This window comes from Lissotriton vulgaris, chromosome 1_1, assembly GCF_964263255.1.
Source record: "Lissotriton vulgaris chromosome 1_1, aLisVul1.2, whole genome shotgun sequence".
NCBI classification, from domain to species: domain Eukaryota; kingdom Metazoa; phylum Chordata; class Amphibia; order Caudata; family Salamandridae; genus Lissotriton; species Lissotriton vulgaris.
This window is the reverse complement of record NC_141685.1, coordinates 2,046,843,542-2,046,864,702: the sequence shown is the minus strand read 5'-3', so window position 1 is coordinate 2,046,864,702 and position 21,161 is coordinate 2,046,843,542. Positions and strand designations below refer to the sequence as shown.

At 42.2% G+C, this 21,161-nt stretch overlaps 1 protein-coding gene across 4 annotated transcripts in view; it reads right to left on the bottom strand.

Moving 5' to 3' along the window:
- The window catches only part of ABCC9 (ATP binding cassette subfamily C member 9), a 915,119-nt gene that overhangs the window by 823,574 nt on the left and 70,384 nt on the right, over positions 1-21,161 (bottom strand). For all 4 annotated transcript variants that reach the window (XM_086920457.1, XM_086920444.1, XM_086920437.1 and 1 more), the window contains exons 5-6: positions 15,439-15,636; positions 5,082-5,267 (exon numbers count right to left, since the gene is read on the bottom strand). In XM_086920457.1, the coding sequence (XP_086776583.1) occupies positions 5,082-5,267; positions 15,439-15,636 (384 nt within the window). The remainder of the gene's footprint in view (positions 1-5,081; positions 5,268-15,438; positions 15,637-21,161) is intronic.

The following is a 21,161-nucleotide window of genomic DNA, read 5'->3' as shown; positions in this document are numbered from 1 at the left end:
TTTGATTGTAGGAAGTATTCAGGACAATACAGGAGCAGGGTCAGGTAGGATGGGACATAGGCACTGATTTAGTCTCTGGATGATGATAAAGAACTTATCAAGCACCACCCTGATAGATAGTAGTGCATTCTAGTTAGAGATATGCGCCAGTCCAGTGATCATTTCTGCCAGTTAAAAGGAACCAACGTCACTGTGGTTTTCTTCAATGTAAAAACATTTTGGTGGACAGCCACCATTAGTTTTGAGGTCTGTCCTACAAACTTATATAATGTTTTGTTTTATACCTTGGGAGGTTTCTCCCAAGATGTGGGGATACTATTTTTATTTATGTTGCTTAATATCAGGCTTTTTCATGATGGACAAAAAAATCAGACTGTTCACTCTAAATAGAATGATAGCTGCAATACAGTAACTGAGCTCACACTGTTTAGAGTAAATAATAAAGTGCACCACTAATGAAATTTGTAGGTTGAAGACAAGGGATTCAACATAATTGTCAACTAATGCTAGGATAGGGACAGTCTTTTCATTTGCTAGTTTTTGAAAACATATTGACCTGTCTTTTGATTTAAATATAAAGCAGTAGCAACATTTTTATATAATAGCTGCAATAATCCCTGAAAGCTGTTTGAAAGATCCACAGATAATGTCAGTGCCCAGAGAAAATGACTTAATCGAAACGCTATATGGAAGAGATAGAAATCATTATTAAACCTCCAACTGTCGAAGCATCTATAATATTGCTAAATATGTCTCTGTCAGAAAAGAAACCTGCATAGTTTTTGATTGAACAGCTCTGTCAAATCGTGTCAATAAGATTTGTGCAAATATGTTTGACTCTGAATTGATCACAGATATGAAAGGGAAGTTGAACGTAGTAATAGGTCATCAGTTTTTTTTTTTCAGGAAAAGCAAAATGAATTTCCTCCATGATGATGAAATCATGTTTCTTATTTGGATAGATTCAAACATCTTTGATAACACCCCCAACAGAAAAAAGACTTGGACCAATCAACATGCCTAGGGTTTGTCATTTGAAGGGCTGTTGATAGGGAGAGTCAGCCCTTCAAATGTCTGAGGAGCTAGATTAAGAGGCGCTGGGGAGTTCAAACAAACATATATTATTTATCCGGTTCATCAACTATGAAATTAGAAATAATGCAAGTTTTTAGAGTAGGCTAAACAATTTGAATTTTGTTTGCATGATGTCTGAATTTGAACATCTACCTTATTCCAATTGAAGACAAGAACTCTCAATATCCAATGCACAAGCTGAACAAATTATTTTGCTATTGCTAGTCTCAAGGCATACAGGATAACTTTAACGTGTTCCTTTTTAGGTTTCGCCTAGGCAGCGCATGCACTGTCTGGTAGAGAGATGCTGTATAGAGTAAAGCAGGGGAAACTCCGCCTACTTTTCAGCCATGAATTTGATTGGCTGCAATAATAAATTTTGTGTTTTGATTGGTTTTGGGCTAATTAGTCCTGCCTCATAACTGCCATGGCGTCATTTTTGCTCTTCCGAGGCCATCAGCCCATTTACTTGTAAAACCGCTTTGTTTCCCAGTCTCTCCCGTTCCCTCCTGCAGTCCTTAAGTTCTTGTACCACAACCAACCCCCCCCACCCCCCCCCGCCCCCCCCCCCCCCCCCACCTCCTCCCGTTCGTGCCTTCTTTCATAACGGCACTTCCATTGAAAATGCAATAGGTCTTGGGACAATCCAAGTCCGATTGCATTTTCAATGCTTGTTTGCGGTGTGATTGGTGGGTGAATTTGCACTCTTTGTGTTGCATGCGTGCGATGCCTTACATCGTACGCATGTGCAACAAAACAGTGGAGTTCCTAAATCACGGCAGAGCTCCACTCCCAGGAATACAAAGTACTACAGAGGTCGGTCGGGAGGAACATCAGAACAATGACGCTCTTCGACTGTGTCTACCCCTTCTACCCCCAGAGGAGGAGGCCATTCATCTTCGACGTCCAGCTGATCGTCATTATCATCGTCTTCCTGACATTCACATGCTCCTTCCTGCTCATTTTGCTGGGGATGCGAGTCTGCGTGGTAAGGGACTGTCACACATACATCCCTTCCTGATATTAGACAGCGATCGCGTCAGAAGCCGAATACCTCTGGCCGTGATATCATCCAGATACTTTCACTTTTTGTGACTGAAAGTTTGCAGACACCCTCTTTATTGCCCCAAATTCACTATTTCCAGGAGGCCACCTTCTGAGTAAACTACCTGAAGTTTTCGATATTGGGCATTTTCTCATATAGTATTGCCATTTCTGATGTGCTGACTCTGCCCCAGGTCCACCGGCTTTCTAGAGGAACTAGTCTGAAAGAAAATCTATTATTTTTCTTTGTGCAATCAGAGCTTTAAGTGAGGGGGAAAATTGAGTGTGTGTGGGGTAGGGCCTCTAAAGGGCGCTTTGCTATGTAATTGGGGGCGGGTCTTAATGCATAACCTGCATTTTTGTGATTACATAATTACTTTGCGTACACCTGTACAGGTTCTGTGCCTAAGCCCATGACCATGTTCGCCAGAAAATCACAGTATGCATGTAATGCAAATCTGGGAGCAACCGCAGTAAAAAACGTTATAAAAATAGATTAAGGAAATGAATGCCAGTATACTAGCAGTATAGCAGTGCGTGTTAGTGTTTTACTTTTATGGTAAACATCCCGATGATTGTAACAAATGTTTCTAATTCAGTGATATCTGAGTAATTTGTTCCATGCAAGTGCCTTCATTTCTTTAACAAGCATGGACATGCACAGATCTACGGGCACGGCGTGTGGGCATGGCTCTGAACCATTTGGAGTTTTAAGTAGCTTCTTATCATGCTTTTTCAGCATACTTCATGGGCACCATTCATTCTTTTTGAAAATGTAAGTTATTAATATGAACATGATATCAACATTTTGCAATAATAATTTTAATCCATGCGGGGGAATCATAAACTTCGTCATGGGACGGGCGTGGTTTGTGGCAGTGAATCTCTTGAATTAAGCTAAAAGCATTGGTAGCAGGAGAAGTCTAATCTACTTTGTTAAGGTGTGTTCAATGGTGAGTGGGTTCCTAGACAGCCACAGACTGATAGACATACAATTTAAATATGTTTAACTGGTAATTTCTTCCTAAAAGTCACAAAAACTTATTGAAATAGTCTATCTATTCGCCATTGAACAGCTTCTAGCCACTCGTTAAGTTATGGAACAATGTATCTGTAGTATAGTATATACCAACTACTTAGCTTTTTGGCTATTTGTGCAGACGTCATCCTACAGTTGTAATTCAAGGTTCTCCCACAGTGTATTTCCTTTACAGAGGCCTTTTGTAAAAGGAGAGGGTAGAACCTTCCAAACTAACCCGTGTCATTGTCCGGTGTGTAGACTGTGTATCATACTGGTTTACTGTACCACCTGTCTCGAAATTCATTCGTACTTCAGACAAGATGCAGATGGCTACTGTTTATAAAGGGTACACAGGGGCATATTTACATGTTCTGGCGCATCTCTGCAAATCAGCAGGGATGCGCCAGAACAGCTGCCTCAAGCAATCCCCTCCTTCCAACACCACAGATGCGCTGCATTTACAATGCGGCGCACCATGGTGCAAGGAAGGGAGGATGCATGACGCATCTTGTGGCGTATGGGCCGCGCATTGCTGGAGTTGCGTCGCAAGCACGACGCTACTTCTGCAATGCACAGGGGCCACCCATACTCAACGTGGTGTGTCACTTCTTATGCCTGCTTCAAGCAGGCGTAAGGATTTGACGCAGCAGCGTTGTAAAACTGACTCAGTGAAATCTTGTAGATTTCACTGCGTCAGTTTTACGGGGCTTTCCTGCGAGGGAACGCCCACCCTGCGACAGAATGCCCACATGAAACCTGACACAGGTTTCATGTGGCGCAGGTCTTTACAACGTGACGCATCTGCCTTGATGCGTCACGTTGTAAATAAGTCGCATTGTTTACGCCGCTGCGTCACAAAAGTGATGCAACAGCAGCGTAAAAGTGTCGCAAGGGGCTTGTAAATCTGCCCCACAGTGTGAAGCAATTGTATGGTTCTTCAATTCCATGTGGCACAGTATCCAGGAGAATGTGCTGCATGGCTAAACACTTATATTGTCCCAAAGGCGAGACCGATTGGCTATGCCAATGCTTGTTTATGCTATTTGTCACCATAAGATCACACCATATATACCTCTCTTGAATCAGACTACTGCACCCAGGAATGTTGTGGCTTTATAAGTAAAAAAAGGATTTTGACTGGCAGTCCCACACAGAAAAGTGAAGGCCTGGGTGAAATTGTGTTGGCCTAATTCCCGTAATTAAAAAAAAATCACTAAATTACAGAAATTACACCATTCCTCCACACTGCCTAATTGCGCCACTGTTTGAGACAAAATTGCAGGAACAACATGAACAATCAGAATGTTAGCAGCTATAGTTTGTGGCAATTGTGTTCTTGGCGCTTTTTCTGTCGTGTGAAATGCTTGTGCAAAAACTGCAGCAAGGAAAAATTTCAGACTAAAATATATTGCTGAATGCCGGATTTCAAATAATTACATGTAACTTCGCTCTACTATGCAAAAGCAAATAATGCAAATTTCGCAAATCCATTGAAAAGAGCTGAACATGTTTGATTGAAGGATGTCCTAGTAATGCATTAAGAATACTTTAAAATCCTTTGGCCCTGGATTGCGCAAACACCATGGAATTAAACAGTCCCATGCTTCAATTAAGAGTCAAGCCACTTTAACTGGGAATATAAGTAGTGTATTGGCTCTCTGGCGTGGCCGCAGCTCTGAAGTATAAAGCTACTCACAACAACCTTCCATGCAGGCAAGTTCTGGAGGTTTTTTTGCGTCATGGAAAACAGTTTTTTACCTACACCACGTCTTTCATCGTAAACAATTCTATTAACACTTGAGTATTAAAAGGTATGTATGCATAAACTGGAATGAATTAATTTTTCATATGTATATGTGTTTGTCTGTGTATAGAGATAGCGGTATGAAAAGGTTAGAAATATGCTTTTATGTTTTCCTTAAAAAAAACTGTTTGTACTCACCAGTAGGGCACCACGCAGGTTGATGCCAGTTTCTATAGTGACATAATATGATGCTTGTAAAAATGTTCTTTGTAGTATGAGGGCAAGGAAGAGAAGCACTGCTAAAACATATGCATTTTCCAGGAACTGTTTCGAGGAGAGAAAATAGACACCAATCGTGTAATTTTCTAGTGATGAACTGGTTGCCTGGAAGCAAATGAACAACGAGAACGTTAGTTGTTTTTTGGGAAATGATACGCTCACTTCATCAAAATACAATTTCACTATGCAAAAGTATGCAAAACTCTATATAAGTAAACTAAGCCTTTTCCAGGTTCAAATTTTAGTTTACCGCTATTGCATCTATTCCACAGCTCACCCTTATTGGGTACTGTGATTGCTTTTACAAAACAGGAGATATAGATGGACAAAGGGAGTTTGTGTTGTCATAGTCAACAACGTGTAATAAAGAACATGTAGGTCCAAACCAAGTTTTAGTAAGCAAACGTTAACTAAATGTTACAAAGAATCCTAATAAAGGAAAGTAAGTGCGGACAAACTAAGACTTTGGAGATGTAATTATCCCTTAATCTCTTTGTTTCCAAACTGGTAATATAAAACACATATGTCAAAAGTAATGATAAAGACGGCTACTTGTGGAAAGGCTACTTTATCCATTTACTCATCAAATTAATAGAAAGAGGAAACATTCTCACCCAAAAAAACACCAGTGCAGTCGTATACAAGATTATTTGCTAGGTGCCATCTGTAGCATCCTTCCCAGCCTGGAAGCATGCAAATGAATATGCCACACACAGTGCTCTGTATTTTATGTCTTTATTCCTCAGCATACAACCACACTCTGTTCTCTTATTACATCATAACCATTAATAACCACACCCTAACACCACAAGGGTCCTAGCACACAGTTTCACAACACTACATCTCCCGTTTTGTTAAATGAAAAATACAAACAACAGTTATAATATATTTCTTGAAAGAGTCATCAAGGCGCTTGCACTTGTCGACCAGATTGAGTGGTGTGAAGTGGTTGAGATACGCTCCTTTCAGGCATCAGTAGTACAGGTTCTGATGCTTGATCTGGTCTATCAGGCAGGATGGCCTCATCTGTAAGTGGAGGAGCTGATGATCGCAGGAGTAAGTGGTTAAAATGTGATGAATTCCATCTTATGGAATGTCTGGGACGATGTTCAGTCAGCATGTGTCCTTTGCATGTCACAACCCTCAGAGGATGGACAGCAAGCAAAATGTCTGTTTTCCACTTTTGTTTCTGCCTGAGCAGGACTAAGTCACCTTCAATGAGGACTGTCTTGTGGGCTCTCCATCACCGATCAGCGTATGCCTCCATGTTTCACTTTTGAGCAGCCTCAGTGACACCAACCTTTTCAGTGATTAAGGATCGCTCTACTGTCAATTGCGGGAGCCTGGTTCTGATGATTCCACCAAATAGCAAGATGGCGTTACTTTCAACCATTTTGGAGTAAGGAGTTGAATGATAAGCATTAAGGGGCAGATTTATGAGGCCTTGCGCCACATTTACGCCGCTGTTGCGTCACGCAAGGCGGTGTAAACGTGGCGCATCCCTACGAACGATTTACAACGTGACGCATCTAGGCAGATGCGTCACGTTGTAAAGCCCTCCGCCGCTTTTGGGCATTCCGGCGCAGGGTGGGCGTTCCGGGGCAGGTGTGCCTCGCAAAAGTGGCTGAGTGAAATCTATGAGATTTCACTCAGTCACTTTTAAGCCAATGCTGCGTCAAAAGCCTGCGCCTGCTTGAAGCAGGCGTAGGTCTTGACGCAGCATTGTTAAAATGGGGCACCCCCGAGCCTTGCTGGAGCTGTGTCGCGCTTGCGACGCAACTCCAGCAATGCGCCACATTTCCGGCACAGATGCGTCACGCATCTGTTTCGTTTTTGCACCATGGTGCGCCGCATTATAAATGCGGCGCACCATGGCTGGCGGAGCTGTGGCGCACTGTGGCGCATGTTAACTGGCGCATCCCTGGGGATGCGCCAGTTAACATAAATCTGCCCCTGAGTGTTTAAAACAGGGCTTTCTTTGATTCAATCCACTCAATGGATGCTCACTAAATAACCCTTATGAGTGTACCAAAACGTTGTTCCACAGCACCATTTGCTTGAGGTCACAGAGGTGTACTCTTTTGATGCTTGATCGCATGTTTTATTCTTTGGAAATTTTGATCACATTCAACAGACCATTGGAACAGGACATTTCGCTTTGTCAGCTCTCTCAATGGAGTACTTACAGTAGCAAAATCATGAATGTACTTTGACCAATAACTGGTCATATCTAGAAAGTATTGCAGCATAGTGACGTCTTGCGGGGCAAGTAGATGACAGTGCTTTCACTTTATCAGGGTCAGGAGTCATTCCCCATAAGAAAATATGCGTCCAAAGAATTTAAGTTTGGTCTTGTGAAACTCACACTTGCATTGTTCAGAGTAATGCCTGCATCAGCAAGTAACTGGCACATGTGTGTGAGAGCCGTGCTCCTTTCACATTGCTCAAAATACAAGCATGTCATCGCTGAAATTAAAAGCATTTGTGACAGGTTGAATTATTAAACGTATAACATGCAGAAATATTTCTGCAGCTATCGATACACCAAAACTCAACATTTTGAAAAACATGAGTTGAAAAATAGTGGTGTACCTGAAATTCTCTATCAACTCGAGTTGAGGATATCCCTTGTTCAGGTCAAGACAGAGGAAAACTTTGGCACAGTTCAGTTGCATGATCATGTTGGCTATGTGTGGACCAGGATGTCTTTCTCCCTGGATTGCCTTGTTGGCCTGGCGCATATCAACACAGATGCACACTGCACCCTCACTGTCTTTTTTTGGCAACCCACTATGTGAGACACCCATGGGATAGGACCGTTCGAGCACTCTATAACGTCATGCTTCAACAGCATTTCTAGTTCTTTCTAAACTGCTTCTTGCAAGTGCAAAGTTCCTCTGAGCACTTTCAATGTCTTGAGCCTGTTCAGGCTTTGAAATAACCACGGGAACTGACTCAAAACTTCAATTTGAGCCTGGAGGTTGAAAATGATAGATATCAGTTCCATGTCAGCAGTGGTGGCAAAACTGAATAGGCAAGCCCTGGACAAATCTCCTTGAAGAACATGAATTGCCGCCTGCACTAATATTGCTTTATTGAACAAAGTTGCTATGAAAGACTTTTGACTCTGCAATGGCTTAGAAGTGGCCCACATGTATACTTTCATGTTTTACGGGTTCAGACTCAGCACGGGATTCAGGCTATTGAACCATTCAACTGGCATGATCTTAATCAATGCACCACTGTCAATAAAGAAGATTATGGGCAACCGTTGACCTTTATTGCAATCTTGGTGCAACATCCAAATAAGTTTAGTTGTTTAATTTGATGGTTTGCTTTTGTTATTGGTTCTTCCTTGCAAACAGCAAGACCTACCTGTGCCCGTAGTTCGTTGGTTGATGCCATCAGTGTACATCCATCTTCCTCACTGGCACTCGATGATGACATTGATGAGGCTCTATAGCATGAACTTGACAATGATCGACTTTGTCTGGTTTCTACGTGTCGTAACTCACGCTGCCTTTTTATTTTCTGGGAGTGGCGAGAAGGATTCTGGAACTTACTGGCATCCACTTTCTCTTCTTGCTGTGACATAGCTAGTCTCTCTTTTGCTTTGAAAACTGTTATGAAGTGTGTTGGAAAATGGTCCTCTCTGAAGGGTTACTTCAAAAGTTTTACCTTCCTTCTCCTGTTTTTCTGACCTCCTTTTTGTTTGCTTTAGGACTCTGGCACAATTATACCACTCTAAAAATTGTATAATTGGTTTATACCTGTTTGGCATATTTGATTTACTTGTCATTTGTGAACTGGTATACCATATGCACGGGCCTGTACATTAAATGCTACTAGGGGACCTGTAGCACTGATTGTGCTCCCCACAGATGTAGCCTTTCAAACCTTTCTCAGGCCTGTCATGGGAGGACCTGTATGAAGAATTTACTGGCACTTCAACCTGGCATTTAAAACTACTTACCAAGCTTGAAACTCCCCTTTTATTAGATATAGGTCACCCCTAAGGTAGGCCCTAGGTAGCCCTAAGGCAGGGTGTTATGTAAATAAAAGGTAGGACATGTACTGTTATGCTTTTCAAGTCCTGGTAGTGACAAACAGCCTATTTATTTTTTCCCCACTGCTGGGCCTAGTCCTCTCATAGGTTAGTATTAGGGATTCCTTAATACACTATTAAGCTGTATTTCCTGATCATAGAGGAGTCGATTTTTCATGTTTCATATGTTTAGAATGGTAATGACAAATTCTCTGTACTGGTGAAGTTGGGGTTAACATCACCATTTTAGAAATGCCCCTTTTAGAAAGTCGAAATTTCTCTGTGCTTCCTACTCTTTGTACCTCACAGCTTGCCTCCAATACAAGTCTGGGTTGGGTGACAGCTACCCTTTGTGCATTCCCTCTAGACAGCCACAAACACTGGAAGGTGAAGCTCTTCTGCTTATTGAACACTCATCTGCATTCTGATGGTTCTTCCTAGGCAGGGATAAATGGGAGGGACTGACACACTTCAATAGGTAGTTTCCTATCAGCACACAAAGCACTGATTCACTCCCCCTAAAGATAGTCTAGCAGACAGGACTGGGTTGAAAGGAGATCTGCTTTAATTTCATCCCTTACATCAAAGGCACTCTGGGTCTTTGACCCTACTATATCAGTACTAGACTTGGGAAGACATCTGCTGGAGTTAAGACTGCTATGCTGTAAGGATTGCCACTTTGCCTTGATTGACTGTTCTAAGGAACTGCTTCTCTGATTTGCTGAGCTACCCTGCTTCCAGCTGATCTCTGCTCTGCTGAGGACAAGGACTGGACCCATCGCTCTTAAAACCTGAGTGACTACAAGGCCGTGCTGGCTTGCCTCCTCCTTTCCTGAAATCTCAGGGACACAAATGACATCCTGCACTGGACTCTGCCTTCTATGAGTCCCACCCTTGTCTGAGATGCCCTCTCCAGGTTCTGAGCCTCAGAAGACATTTCTGCAGCTGTTTTGCTACAAAACTGACGCATGGTCACCTTTCTGCCGAACGGAATCGACGCATCTCCCTTCGATGCTCACACAGAGGCTGTTCGAATACAGCAGTTCTACAGCCTGCGTGGCCCAATGATGACGCTTTGTGAAGGTTAATGATGACGGATGGACTTCATTTACTTCACCTCAGTGAAGGTCAATGACGAACCAGTAACCTGAATGCGTTGAAAAGATTGACGCATTGTGCCCTCATCGTTGACACTTTGCTTCATCCAAGGTACTTTCTCAAAGGGCCTGCGTGGGTCCTGTAGTTAGCCTGCCCTCTAGTCGGCCTGAACTTTGGATTTACCCCGGTCTAGCGCAACCTTAAGTGACCTTTTAGCACTATTGACTTCTAAGCACTGTTTTTGCATTTAATCTTTAAAAATTAATATCTCGATAACTACTGATTGGAGGTTTGTCATTTTGGTCTTGTTTTAATCAGATAAATATTAGCTATTGTTATAAACCTGCATGGAGTCTTTTTTTGGCATGTTCATTGTGTTACTGAGGGTGTGTGTGTTGCACAAATACTTAACATATTGCCTCTTTGGATAAGCCTGACTACTCTGTGCAAAGCTACCAGAGGGTGAGAACAGGTTATATTTTTTGTGTGTATCTAGCTTAACCTGACTAGAGAGATGGTTCCTGCCTGGCATAGGTGCATACCTCAGCCAACCAGGAATCCCATTTCAAACAAAGTGGTTCTCCTGACCACAGCCTTTGCACATTTGTCCCGGGGCTAGACATTTGTTTTCATGTGGAAATGAAAATCCACATCAGAGGCCCAACCTTTTCTTCTTTGTAGACGGGGACTTGCATGCATCTACTCTGTGTTTGTTCTTACCCTTCATGACCAAAGCTGACTCACTTTTTGCTGTTTCAGCTTCCATGTCAGTGGCTTGTCGTTCTGCTGTTTCTTTGGCCCTGGGGGCCACTAGTACATTCTCTACGCTAAGTGTCTCTCTCAGCATGTGTCTTCTGAAGGAGTCTGAAAGACAGCCACCAATGGCTCATATACATGTGGCTTCTTCAAAAGTAAATTCACTGAACTTGCATTGTTTGATAAGCACATAAAGTCTTTCAACAAACTCATCCATCATTTAACCAGCTTGTTGATAAAAAATTTATTTTTGGTAGTCGATGTTCAGCATCGGTATAAACTTGGTTTCCAATGCTTTCTTGATTTAACGTTATGATATTTCACCATCTTGTGATATTTGCTTCAGCACTTCTTTCAGTCCATCACCGGCAAGATTGTTTAGGTACCTAATGATTTTCCTATCAATTACTTCTTCAAAGGGTACCTATGAAATCATCAAATGTCTCACTACATGCAGTCCATCTGGTTCCAATATTCTGCTATTTGGCGGTGTCGAAGGGTGGAGGTGGTATCAGAAACATCGCCTAAGATTTCAAGAGGAAAAAACATTCTCAAATAAGGTGTGCTGCCACTGGGATTGGTGCTTGTTTGACTAGAGTTACAAAGAAGTGGGCAGGCCCAGGTGTTAGATACAACTGCCTGTGACAGTGTAGGCCTCCTCGAAGTTAATTAGTGTCCTGGACACTGCCCAGATGGTCATCCTGTCAGACAAACAGAACACCTCCCACACCCTAAGCCCTTGTATCAGCTCTGGAAGCAAGTGCACACCTCATCAAAAGAGCTAATCAGCTTCTGGGTGACAGTTGGAAGCTGAAGCAAATGGGATTCTAGAAGCTTTTGGCAGGTAAAAGGTGACTTTTTAAAAGTATATTTCTCCAAATATTTTTTACATGTCTGACTTCATGAATTACCACTGTGTTTTTAAGACTACAGTGAATCCTATGAGATTGTTATAAAATTCCCCTGTCCCATGTTACTGCTTGGCCAGTTTCTAATCTGGAACATATTCACTTGCACACCAAATCAAGTATGGTGTGTTATATCGTTGAATTTAATTCCAGAGAGCTGTGCTTTGCACCATGGGAACTAAATGGATACTGTGACAAAGTACCTTTTGTATAATATTTAGTAGAAATCCAACATTACCAATTAATTGGACTTGTAATGATAATTATTTTTTTAAGTCAAATAATTACTTTTGTAGCTGTTTTCTAGGTGGAGACTATATATTTTAATTTTAATATTTTGTCCCAATGCTTTCCGATAGAACAGCTAATGCTGCTGCAGTAAAAATAGCATTTGGGGCATTGTCCCTGTAAGAACATGTTTTGCCCTAAAATTGTACATGTCCTTCGTTTAAATAACATACACACACTGCCTATGGGAATACGGCCTACTTAGGGGTGACTAATTAATAATTAAAGGAGGGTTTAGGTCTATCAAAAGGGATTATTTTGGCAATGTACAATGGTAGGCCTGCAGTGAGGTTTGCTCTGTCACTGTAGTAGCAAGCACAATGCTGCAGCCCACTAGTGACGTTGAACTTACAGACCCTGGACTTTGAATATACTAGGAATTTATAGGTAAGTTAAATATGCCAATTAGGATTATAGTCAATCTCTATATGCACTGAAGCCTAGTTAGCAGAGTCCCAGTGCCCTAAGTCACAAAATCAACAGCTTCAGTTCAAACAAATGGGGGCGATCATGTACAAAGAGGCATTTTCCTACACAGACAATAAGCATCACTGTTAGTAAATCTAATATCCTCCATAACTGAGAAGTGAAGTGTAGCAGGAGAAGATGGCTAATTTAATGACAAAATATAAATGGTGAAAATTAACTCCTTTTCAGAAACAATCATATGAATCTCGAATAGAAGCGATTTAGGGATGATTAAAGCACTGTTCTTTGCCTTTGTGTGTCTGTGTATGTTTGCAGTGTTAATTTGTAAATAAATAATTGCAAGGGGTGAAAGTTTTCATCAGGATCCCGCGGCTGGCAGGGCTGATCACAGGGGTTGCTGACTATCAAGGCGGACTCATTTTGATTCAACCTCATGCCTCTTGCTCCCACTGCTGTATTATTCCCTTCGCATTGTATCACATAGACTGTTTTTTTTTCAACAACATCATCTGTCTTGGTCTCTAGTTTTCTTTCTCTGGCTGTCTCCATTATCCCTTTATGCATTTCTCTCCAACACATTTCTCTCCGCACAAATGAGTGCTGTTGCCCACTACCTACAAACACCTGCACTAATTAAGCAGTATATGTGTAGCACCCCCCCCCCCCCTTACTGGCTCAATTGTGCGTTATAGTTATTGTGAGTTGGCTGTTAGGGTATGTCAATTACTTATTGTGTAGATTTTAAAGATGTATTATTTTGTTTTTCAGGTGCAATATTGTTCTTGTACTCTATTTTCAATCCTCGTTTACTTCATGGAGTTTGGTGCTCCCTTCTGCTTCAGCTGACATCAGGGGTGCAGTACAGCTATTGCCCTCCAGGCAGCCCTGGTGGTAGGTCGTTCCCGTTCTTCTCTGTGGGCGTTTGCACTATTGCACTTTCGTACAATAAATACCTTTAAAACTACCAGTGTCTCCAATTCTCCCATTTGTCTCCTTCAATCACGTCCCTCAACACAACATAGAAGTCTTGAAATTCAAGCACTGACATCTTCTGAGCTTTTGTAAACAAAATTGCATTTGTACCTCTGATGATTTGCTTTCTGCACATGACCCAAGGGCATAACAAAGGCCCCTGCTGCCCCTGGAGTGCGAGGGAGGGTGAGCTATAGGGGGCCCCCTCAGCACAGTACCCTGGCCTGGGAGCTCCCGAGTGAGTACGGAGTGGGGCCCCTCCTTGTACTTCGCAGGGGGGCCCCCTCAAGTTTCGTTACGCTAGTGGCTTGAAATGCATCTTTCCTTTTAAGGCCACCTTTGTAAGAACACAGGGAAATCCTTATGGTCATTGATCCTCTATGAGTCTTCCCTATGCTCAAAGAGAATGTTCATTTCTTTGTCGAAGAGGCATTTGCATTCCACATAAATTTTCGGCCTGGGTGGTAAATTCTGTTCCGCTTGCGGAATTTGGGAAATTTTGCGTCCTACGGAGAACGCGGAATTGCCCAAAAGTCCGCTATCCGTGGCTTCACGGAATCTTTTGCTTGCTTGTGCTTTCAAAATGCATGTTAACAAGATATTTCTCCCCGAGCACGCAAACAGCATTCGTGAATAGGAAAAAAGCATTGCAAACGGGCGGAACAAGCAATATCGCATGTTCGCTGATCTTTTGCGTGCTCGCGAAGATTTTTTGCCATTTCGCAGAGGTTTACATAGCGCGACTACGCACATTCCAGCCACCCTAAATAAATTGTAGTGTACTCATTCATACTGTTACACTACTTCAAAGTATTATATTATGAACTCCTTCGTTTGTTGCTGTGTTTCAACTGTTGATGCAATGGTGTGATTTGTTTTTGCCATTTGAACATATGACAAGTGCTTTATGAACATCATCCTGGAATGGGGCATGTCACCACTTTCCTTACATGGTCAAGGATATACAGCCCGATTCATCATTGTGAAGTTTTGCGAGTCTGAAATAGCGATTAATAAGGAATCGCTATTCCAGACTCGCAAACCGGGATTCATGTAGGAATCGCAATATTTTTTGTGATTCCTACAGGTTCCTTATTAGCGATTAGCTAATAAGGAACAACTCCCCATTCATTCCTATGGGCCTTTGGCCCATAGGAATGAATGGGGAGTCATTCCTTATTTGCGATTAGCAATTAGCTAATCGCAAATGAGAATGCGATTTTAAGGGTGCAGGGGTGTCCAAAGGACACCCTGTAATACCCCTGAAATGTAAATTCACACAGATGTTACACACACACATGTCCAAAGGAAATGTGTGTGTGTAACATGCAACTTAGAAAAATGCATTTAAATGCATTTTTCTAAGTTTTCGCTATTTACCACGAGGTTTGACTTCGTGGTAAATAGCGGTTGTAAATTGCGAATTCGCAATTTGTAAATGTTTCAAGCATAGCATTTAAGGAATCTCTAATAGAGATTCCTTAAATGCTTTCCTCGCAAATTTGCGAGTTCTTAAATAGCGAATTGTGCATTTGAAATGATGAATCCCAAATGCAATAATTGCACTCGCAAAGGGCCAGATTCTCAGAATCTGGCCCTTTGCGAGCGCAATTTAACTTGATGAATCGGGCTGATAGTCCTAGGCGAAAATTCGAATATACCATACAGGGAGTCATGTTTCTGTGGCTGATACTGCAGTTATACCACAGGTGCACAATTTCAATCCTACTGCAACCACATAGATCTGCTTTATTCAGTTCACAAGCGTTGTCATACTCACATTGACTCCTATGCTGCTTATGTTGGTGTTGTTGTTACCAAGTTTGTGAACTATCCCAGAAATGCAGAGTGGACCAGCAAAGCCCAACAAGTCAGCCAGGTACCGGAAGGTGCTGCTCAGTAGGATGGGTCTACCAAAGGCCCTGTACATAGCCCGCCATATGGAGGGGTTCCGATTCGGCTGGTCTGCCACTTTTTTCTACATAAGTTAAAGAAAAATTACATTCAAATCCCAAAAACAGAGCATTTTCAGAAAGCAATTCTCATAATATAAGTAAAAATAATCCATTAACATATAATATTGTAAAAAACACAAAAACACTACTGTTTGTTGTACTGTATGCGGTATACTGCATAAAAAACACATAGCCACAGGTATTCATGCTGTGTGTAAATGGCAGAAAGAATCGGACCTCATCATGACCTATGCATATTCTCACTGAATACCCCATTATCTTCAGTGCTGCCGGGGACCTTGCATTCGTTTACAGAAAGCTGGTTCTGCCAGCACCTCTGTGAACGCTCTTCCTCTTTGAGGCCCTCACCAAGATGAGTGAGGTTTCTGAATTCACTCATCCTTAATGCTACCCCCACGAAAGCCAGCAATATTGGATCAGGAATGTAAATACAGACAGGATGGCCTGACCACAGCTGTCTGTACTTTGTTAGGGCCACATGTAGCGATTATCGCCCGGGGTCACTGTCCCCCATAGGCAGTAACTGCTCCTGGAGGGAGTGCTGCGGGCGGTGGGGTGGGAGAGGGGGAGGGGCAGGGTGGGGGGTAGTAAACTCCAGATTAAGGCCGAACGGAGTTCAGTAACTAAATAAATAAATAAAGCAAATTACATTGTCCGTGCTGCAACGCCAAACCGGCGATGCAGAGCGCAATGTAATTGTTTTATTAATTTATTTAGGTACTGAACTCCGTTTGGCCTTAATGCAGAGTTTACTATCCCCCACCCTCCCCCTCCCCGCTTCACCGCCCCGCAGCACTCCCTTCAGGAACCGCTACTACCCCTAGGGAGATGAACTGCTAAAAATTGGGTTTCAAGTTGAATTGGGTGTGAGCCCTAGTTAAGCAGTAACCACAGTTCTAGTCAAGGTAAGGCTCCAGTAATCCCTCAATTAATCTGTTCTCACCCTATGGTAGCTTGGCACAGAGCAGTCAGGTTTAACTTGAAGGCAATGTGTAAAGTAGTTGTGCAACATTTAAAGCCGTAAAACAGTGAAAATACCACACAAAAAGATCCCACAACAGTTTCGAAAAATAAAGCATATTTTAATCAATAAACCAAGCCCAAACCAAAATAAATCCAATAAGTAGGACTTGAGATATTGATTAAAGGTTTTAAGTAAAGTAGCACTAAGAAGCAAAATGCACTAACTTGGTATACCTGCTGGCACCGGACCGGGACAAAGTCAAAAGTCCAGAATGGAACGTGGATCTAATACTAGGTCCCAGTGAGGCTCGCTGAACCAAAGTAACTTAAATCCTGGTCGTGGAGCATTGCATGAGTTTGGGTCGAGGATGTGTCGTGCAGCAGAGGCAAAGCGATCTTGTCACCGGGGCTTGCAATGCGAATACTGGTGTCAAGGACTAGATGCATAGCCAGGGCGATGCGTCGGCTCTGATGAGCGGGGAAGCTGCAATGCAGAGTTTCTGTGTCGTCGTTAAAGCTGCAGTTGGCGGGGATGTGAGAACCTTGTGCCAGGAAGAGCATTGTGCAGGGACGGATCCGAAGGTGATGCATTGAGTCCAATCCATGCAGCAGCAGGGATGCGTTGCTGCTCATCCGTGAAGCAGTGCCAATATGCCGCTTCTGATCTGGGCAGTAGTGGGGATGGGCTGGTTCTGCAGAGGATGCATTGGTTCTGCTGGAGCAAACACCTTGAGCCCACTTCCACGAGTCCAGAACTGGGGTGGCACCACTTGGCAGATCAATACTCACAGATGGCAGAGCCCTGTTGCAGAAGCTGGATGCTTGGAAGTCTTTTATGTCCCTGAGACTTCAGATCAGGAGGCCAGCCAAATAGCTCTTGGAGTCACGCTGGGTTTCGGGTTCAAGTGAGGCTGGTCCAGTCCGTCTCACTCAGGCAAGAGGGCAGCAGGTAGCACGCCAGCACAGCAAAGCAAGAGTCCATCAGGTAAGCAGTTCAGCAGAGTGCCTCTCTTTTGAGAAGCACAGCAGTCCTTCTTCCTGGCAGAGTATCCACAGGTCCATAAGTGTACTGTGGTGGCATCTGAGGTCCAGTATTTATAGCCAATAGTGTTTTTGAAGTGGGGGAGACTTCAAAGACAAGCCTTCGAAGTGCACAGGTGTCTTGCCCTTCCTGCTCTGGTTCCAGACTCACTACAGGGGTTCTGAAGCCATTTGTGTGGGGACAGGGCACAGCCTATTCAATTGAACGTGTGGCTGGGTCCAGCTCCTCCGTCTCATCCTGCCAGGATGGCCCATCAGGTCACACCTAACCTCCCATTATGTGTGGCTGTATAGGGGTAATACACAAATCTCAGCTGTCATAATCTCCAGACATGTGACTCAGAGACAGGCAGCAGGCACCAAATGGCTTAAGCATGAAAGTGTCAACTTTTTAAACATGACATTTTCAGAATTGCAATTTAAAATTCTGCTTCACCATAAGTTAGGATTTCAAATTGTGATTCCGAAGACACCAAACCTGAATGGGTCATCACTTCCCAGTTGGAAATTACACTTATAACAACAACCAGGACATGTAAAACTTAAAAGTACATGTCCATCTTTTTAAATACATTGCACCCTGCCCTGTGACTGTCTAGAGCCTTCGGGCCTGGCAAGAAGTCTAACGTGCCAGGTCGACATATCAATTTAAACTGCACACACAGGCTTTGCAATGGCAGACCTGAGACATTTTTAAAGGGGTATTTAAGTGGGTGGCACAATCAGTGCTGCAGGCCCACTAGTAGCATTTAATTAAGAGGTCCTGGGCACATGTAGTGCACTTTACTAGAGAATTATAAGTAAATTAAATATGCCAATTGTGGGCTCATTTTCCTGAACAAATAACTGCTATTATCTATGCCAATCAAGAATATATTATTTAAAGGCGGGATAACTTTCAGTAAAATAAATGTTCTACTAGGAAACATGGCTTAAATTAATTTCATGGAAAATACATGACTACCATGCAGATACGAAGACTCAATGTATATTTTACATTCAGAATGTGAAGTTAAATACTTGCTTCTTGAAATTAGATTGCGAAAGCAGAATTGTTTTAGAAATAGGGAGAAGTGGTGGTGCATGACTGTGGCATTTGGCACCATTTGACTGGGAGAATCCATGGTAGAGTGAATTGCTTTAATCCACTCTAGGTGGGAAGTCCATAAACATTTTAGAGATCAAAGCAAAGAGAAAGAGGTGGCAGCAATGGCCAATATCTGAGGAAGGAAAAATAATCATGGCCTAATTTTACTCGCAGATTTCTCTTTGTCTTGGTGGGGCAAGGGGAGTCTCCCAATTCACTGGGACTTCAGTCAGATGACCAGATCGACTGTGATCCACCAAAGATCAAAATCTCAGTTTTATCCAAGTTTAACTTCAGACAGGTAGTTTTCATCCATTGAATAACCTGGGTAAAGTGAAACCTGAAGGCTTTTTTGAGTGATGGTTAGACAACTGTGTGTTATTAGCACACAAATCTAAGCTGAGGTCATAGGGCTGAATGATTGCTGCCAAAGTGGCCATGTAGACAATCTGAAGTTGAATTTCTTAGAAGATGACATAAAAGGTGAGAGATTGATTGATTGGAGTCTCTTGGGCAAGAAAGAATTTTTCCAGGTGACAGCCAGCCCACCGACCCCAACACTTTCAAGTCGTTCAATCAGGACGTAGCGAGACACTGTGTTGAATGCTACAGACAGGTTCAGCAACACCAAAGAAGCAGGATGACCATGATCTTTTGATAAATTCAGCAGCTTCAAGCAGTGCTGAGTTCATGCTGTAATTTGGGTGAAAGCCAAACTGGGTAATGTGAAGAAGGCTGTCTTATTTCAGATAGTTAGCAAGCCAGTGATTTACTATCTTTTTTAGCAACTTCGAAGCCTCTGGTGGTACAGATATCAGATGGAAATTTGAGTAGATGGAAGAGTCTGTCGTAGATGTTTTTTAAAGTAGTACTACTAGGGTGTGCTTCCAACAGTCCTTATACCTAGCCATTGCAAGTGATTGATTAAACAGAAGCTTTAGCTTTAGGTTATTGATCAGAAATGCCAACTTGAGCATTAATGGGGGACACCAGGGTCAGATGGTAAACTAGACCTGTAATTGAGCAAAGCTTGAGGCAAGTCCTTTAGAGAGACATAATTACATTAAGAGAATCGTAGCTCAATTGGGGACAGGGCCAATATAGCAATGAACAAAGCAAAAGATCTAAGGTATGATGGCTCAGTTACACACCTTGTTCAGGAATGATTTAACACATTTGGAAATTTCCTGAAGACTATTGGGGGCATCATAAATTTTACTTTTTACATTTTACATTTGCGATTGTTTTCAGAGCCACCTTATTGATGGCTTTATCAAGAAGGAGACAGTTCTTTTTCTAAGTTCTTTCAAGTGCTTTGCACTAGTGTCTTTCAATCCTGAGACCATGGGAGAACGATTTAGAAAATATAGAATAATGCTGAAAAGGTTTACTCTTGCACGATAATTAAGAGTTGACAAGATCAATTATTAACACAATTAATGATATCTTCCAAATATCCCTCTAAAGAGGGGGATTTGTGGCCAATGCTTGGTTGAAAACGTGTTCACTGATCTTACTCCATGCTCAGGAGGGTTTAACGTGAGAATGCAGCAATGAGGGGTGACATTTACAATAAAAAGAAAATGATAAGATAAAGTGAGTGGGATGGATGTGCCTTTCGTGTGGGAAGTTCTGTTTTAGTATATAAGATCAAGTGTGTGCTCGAATGTTTGAGTCAAAAAAGTAATTCATTAAGATTCAGAGCAAGTAGAAAATGAATCAGTGCATGAGGCAGCAAGTTATTTGGTCATCACTAATAAAGGTGAAATCCCCTAGCACAATGGAATTGGAATATTGAACATAGTAAGGGGCAACAAGATCAGTTAGACAATCATGGAACTCAGTTGAAGAGCCTGAGGGAGATATATCTGTGTGCCCAAACAAGAGCTCACTTTGGGCCCTCCAGAAGCTCATGCAGAGAGTCGGCGTGCCTGTAATTCTTCTGTTTCACGTTGTTGTATGTTGTTGTAGATGTTTTATGACCGAGAGCATAATCAAGTGTAGTCTTGATAAAGTAGGTTTAAACAATACCACACCTTCAAAACGCGTCGACGCCAGTGTGCCACAAACCCAATGCTCTCAAACTCATCCCAAATACTTATGAATTATGATAGATTGTCTGGTTTGTGTATAGTCTTTTGCTAGTGGTTGTGGAAATTAATGACAAAAATGTTGATGTCTTATTGTATATCTCGGACCAATCCTTAGAGTATTAATTGTGTTTTTTTGTGTTAGGTATTTTTCCTTATGTTTTAATGAAGTGTTTTTAACTTTATAGCACTATTTTTAATCAAATCAATATATCCACGCATTTACTGCGAGTTTCTGTGCCAACACTCAGGTCTTTGGTATGGTAGAGTGACTGCTTTGACTGAATGGTATAGGATACTTCCCTGACTAATTGAATGATAGTTGTATGTGGGATTTAAGATTGTG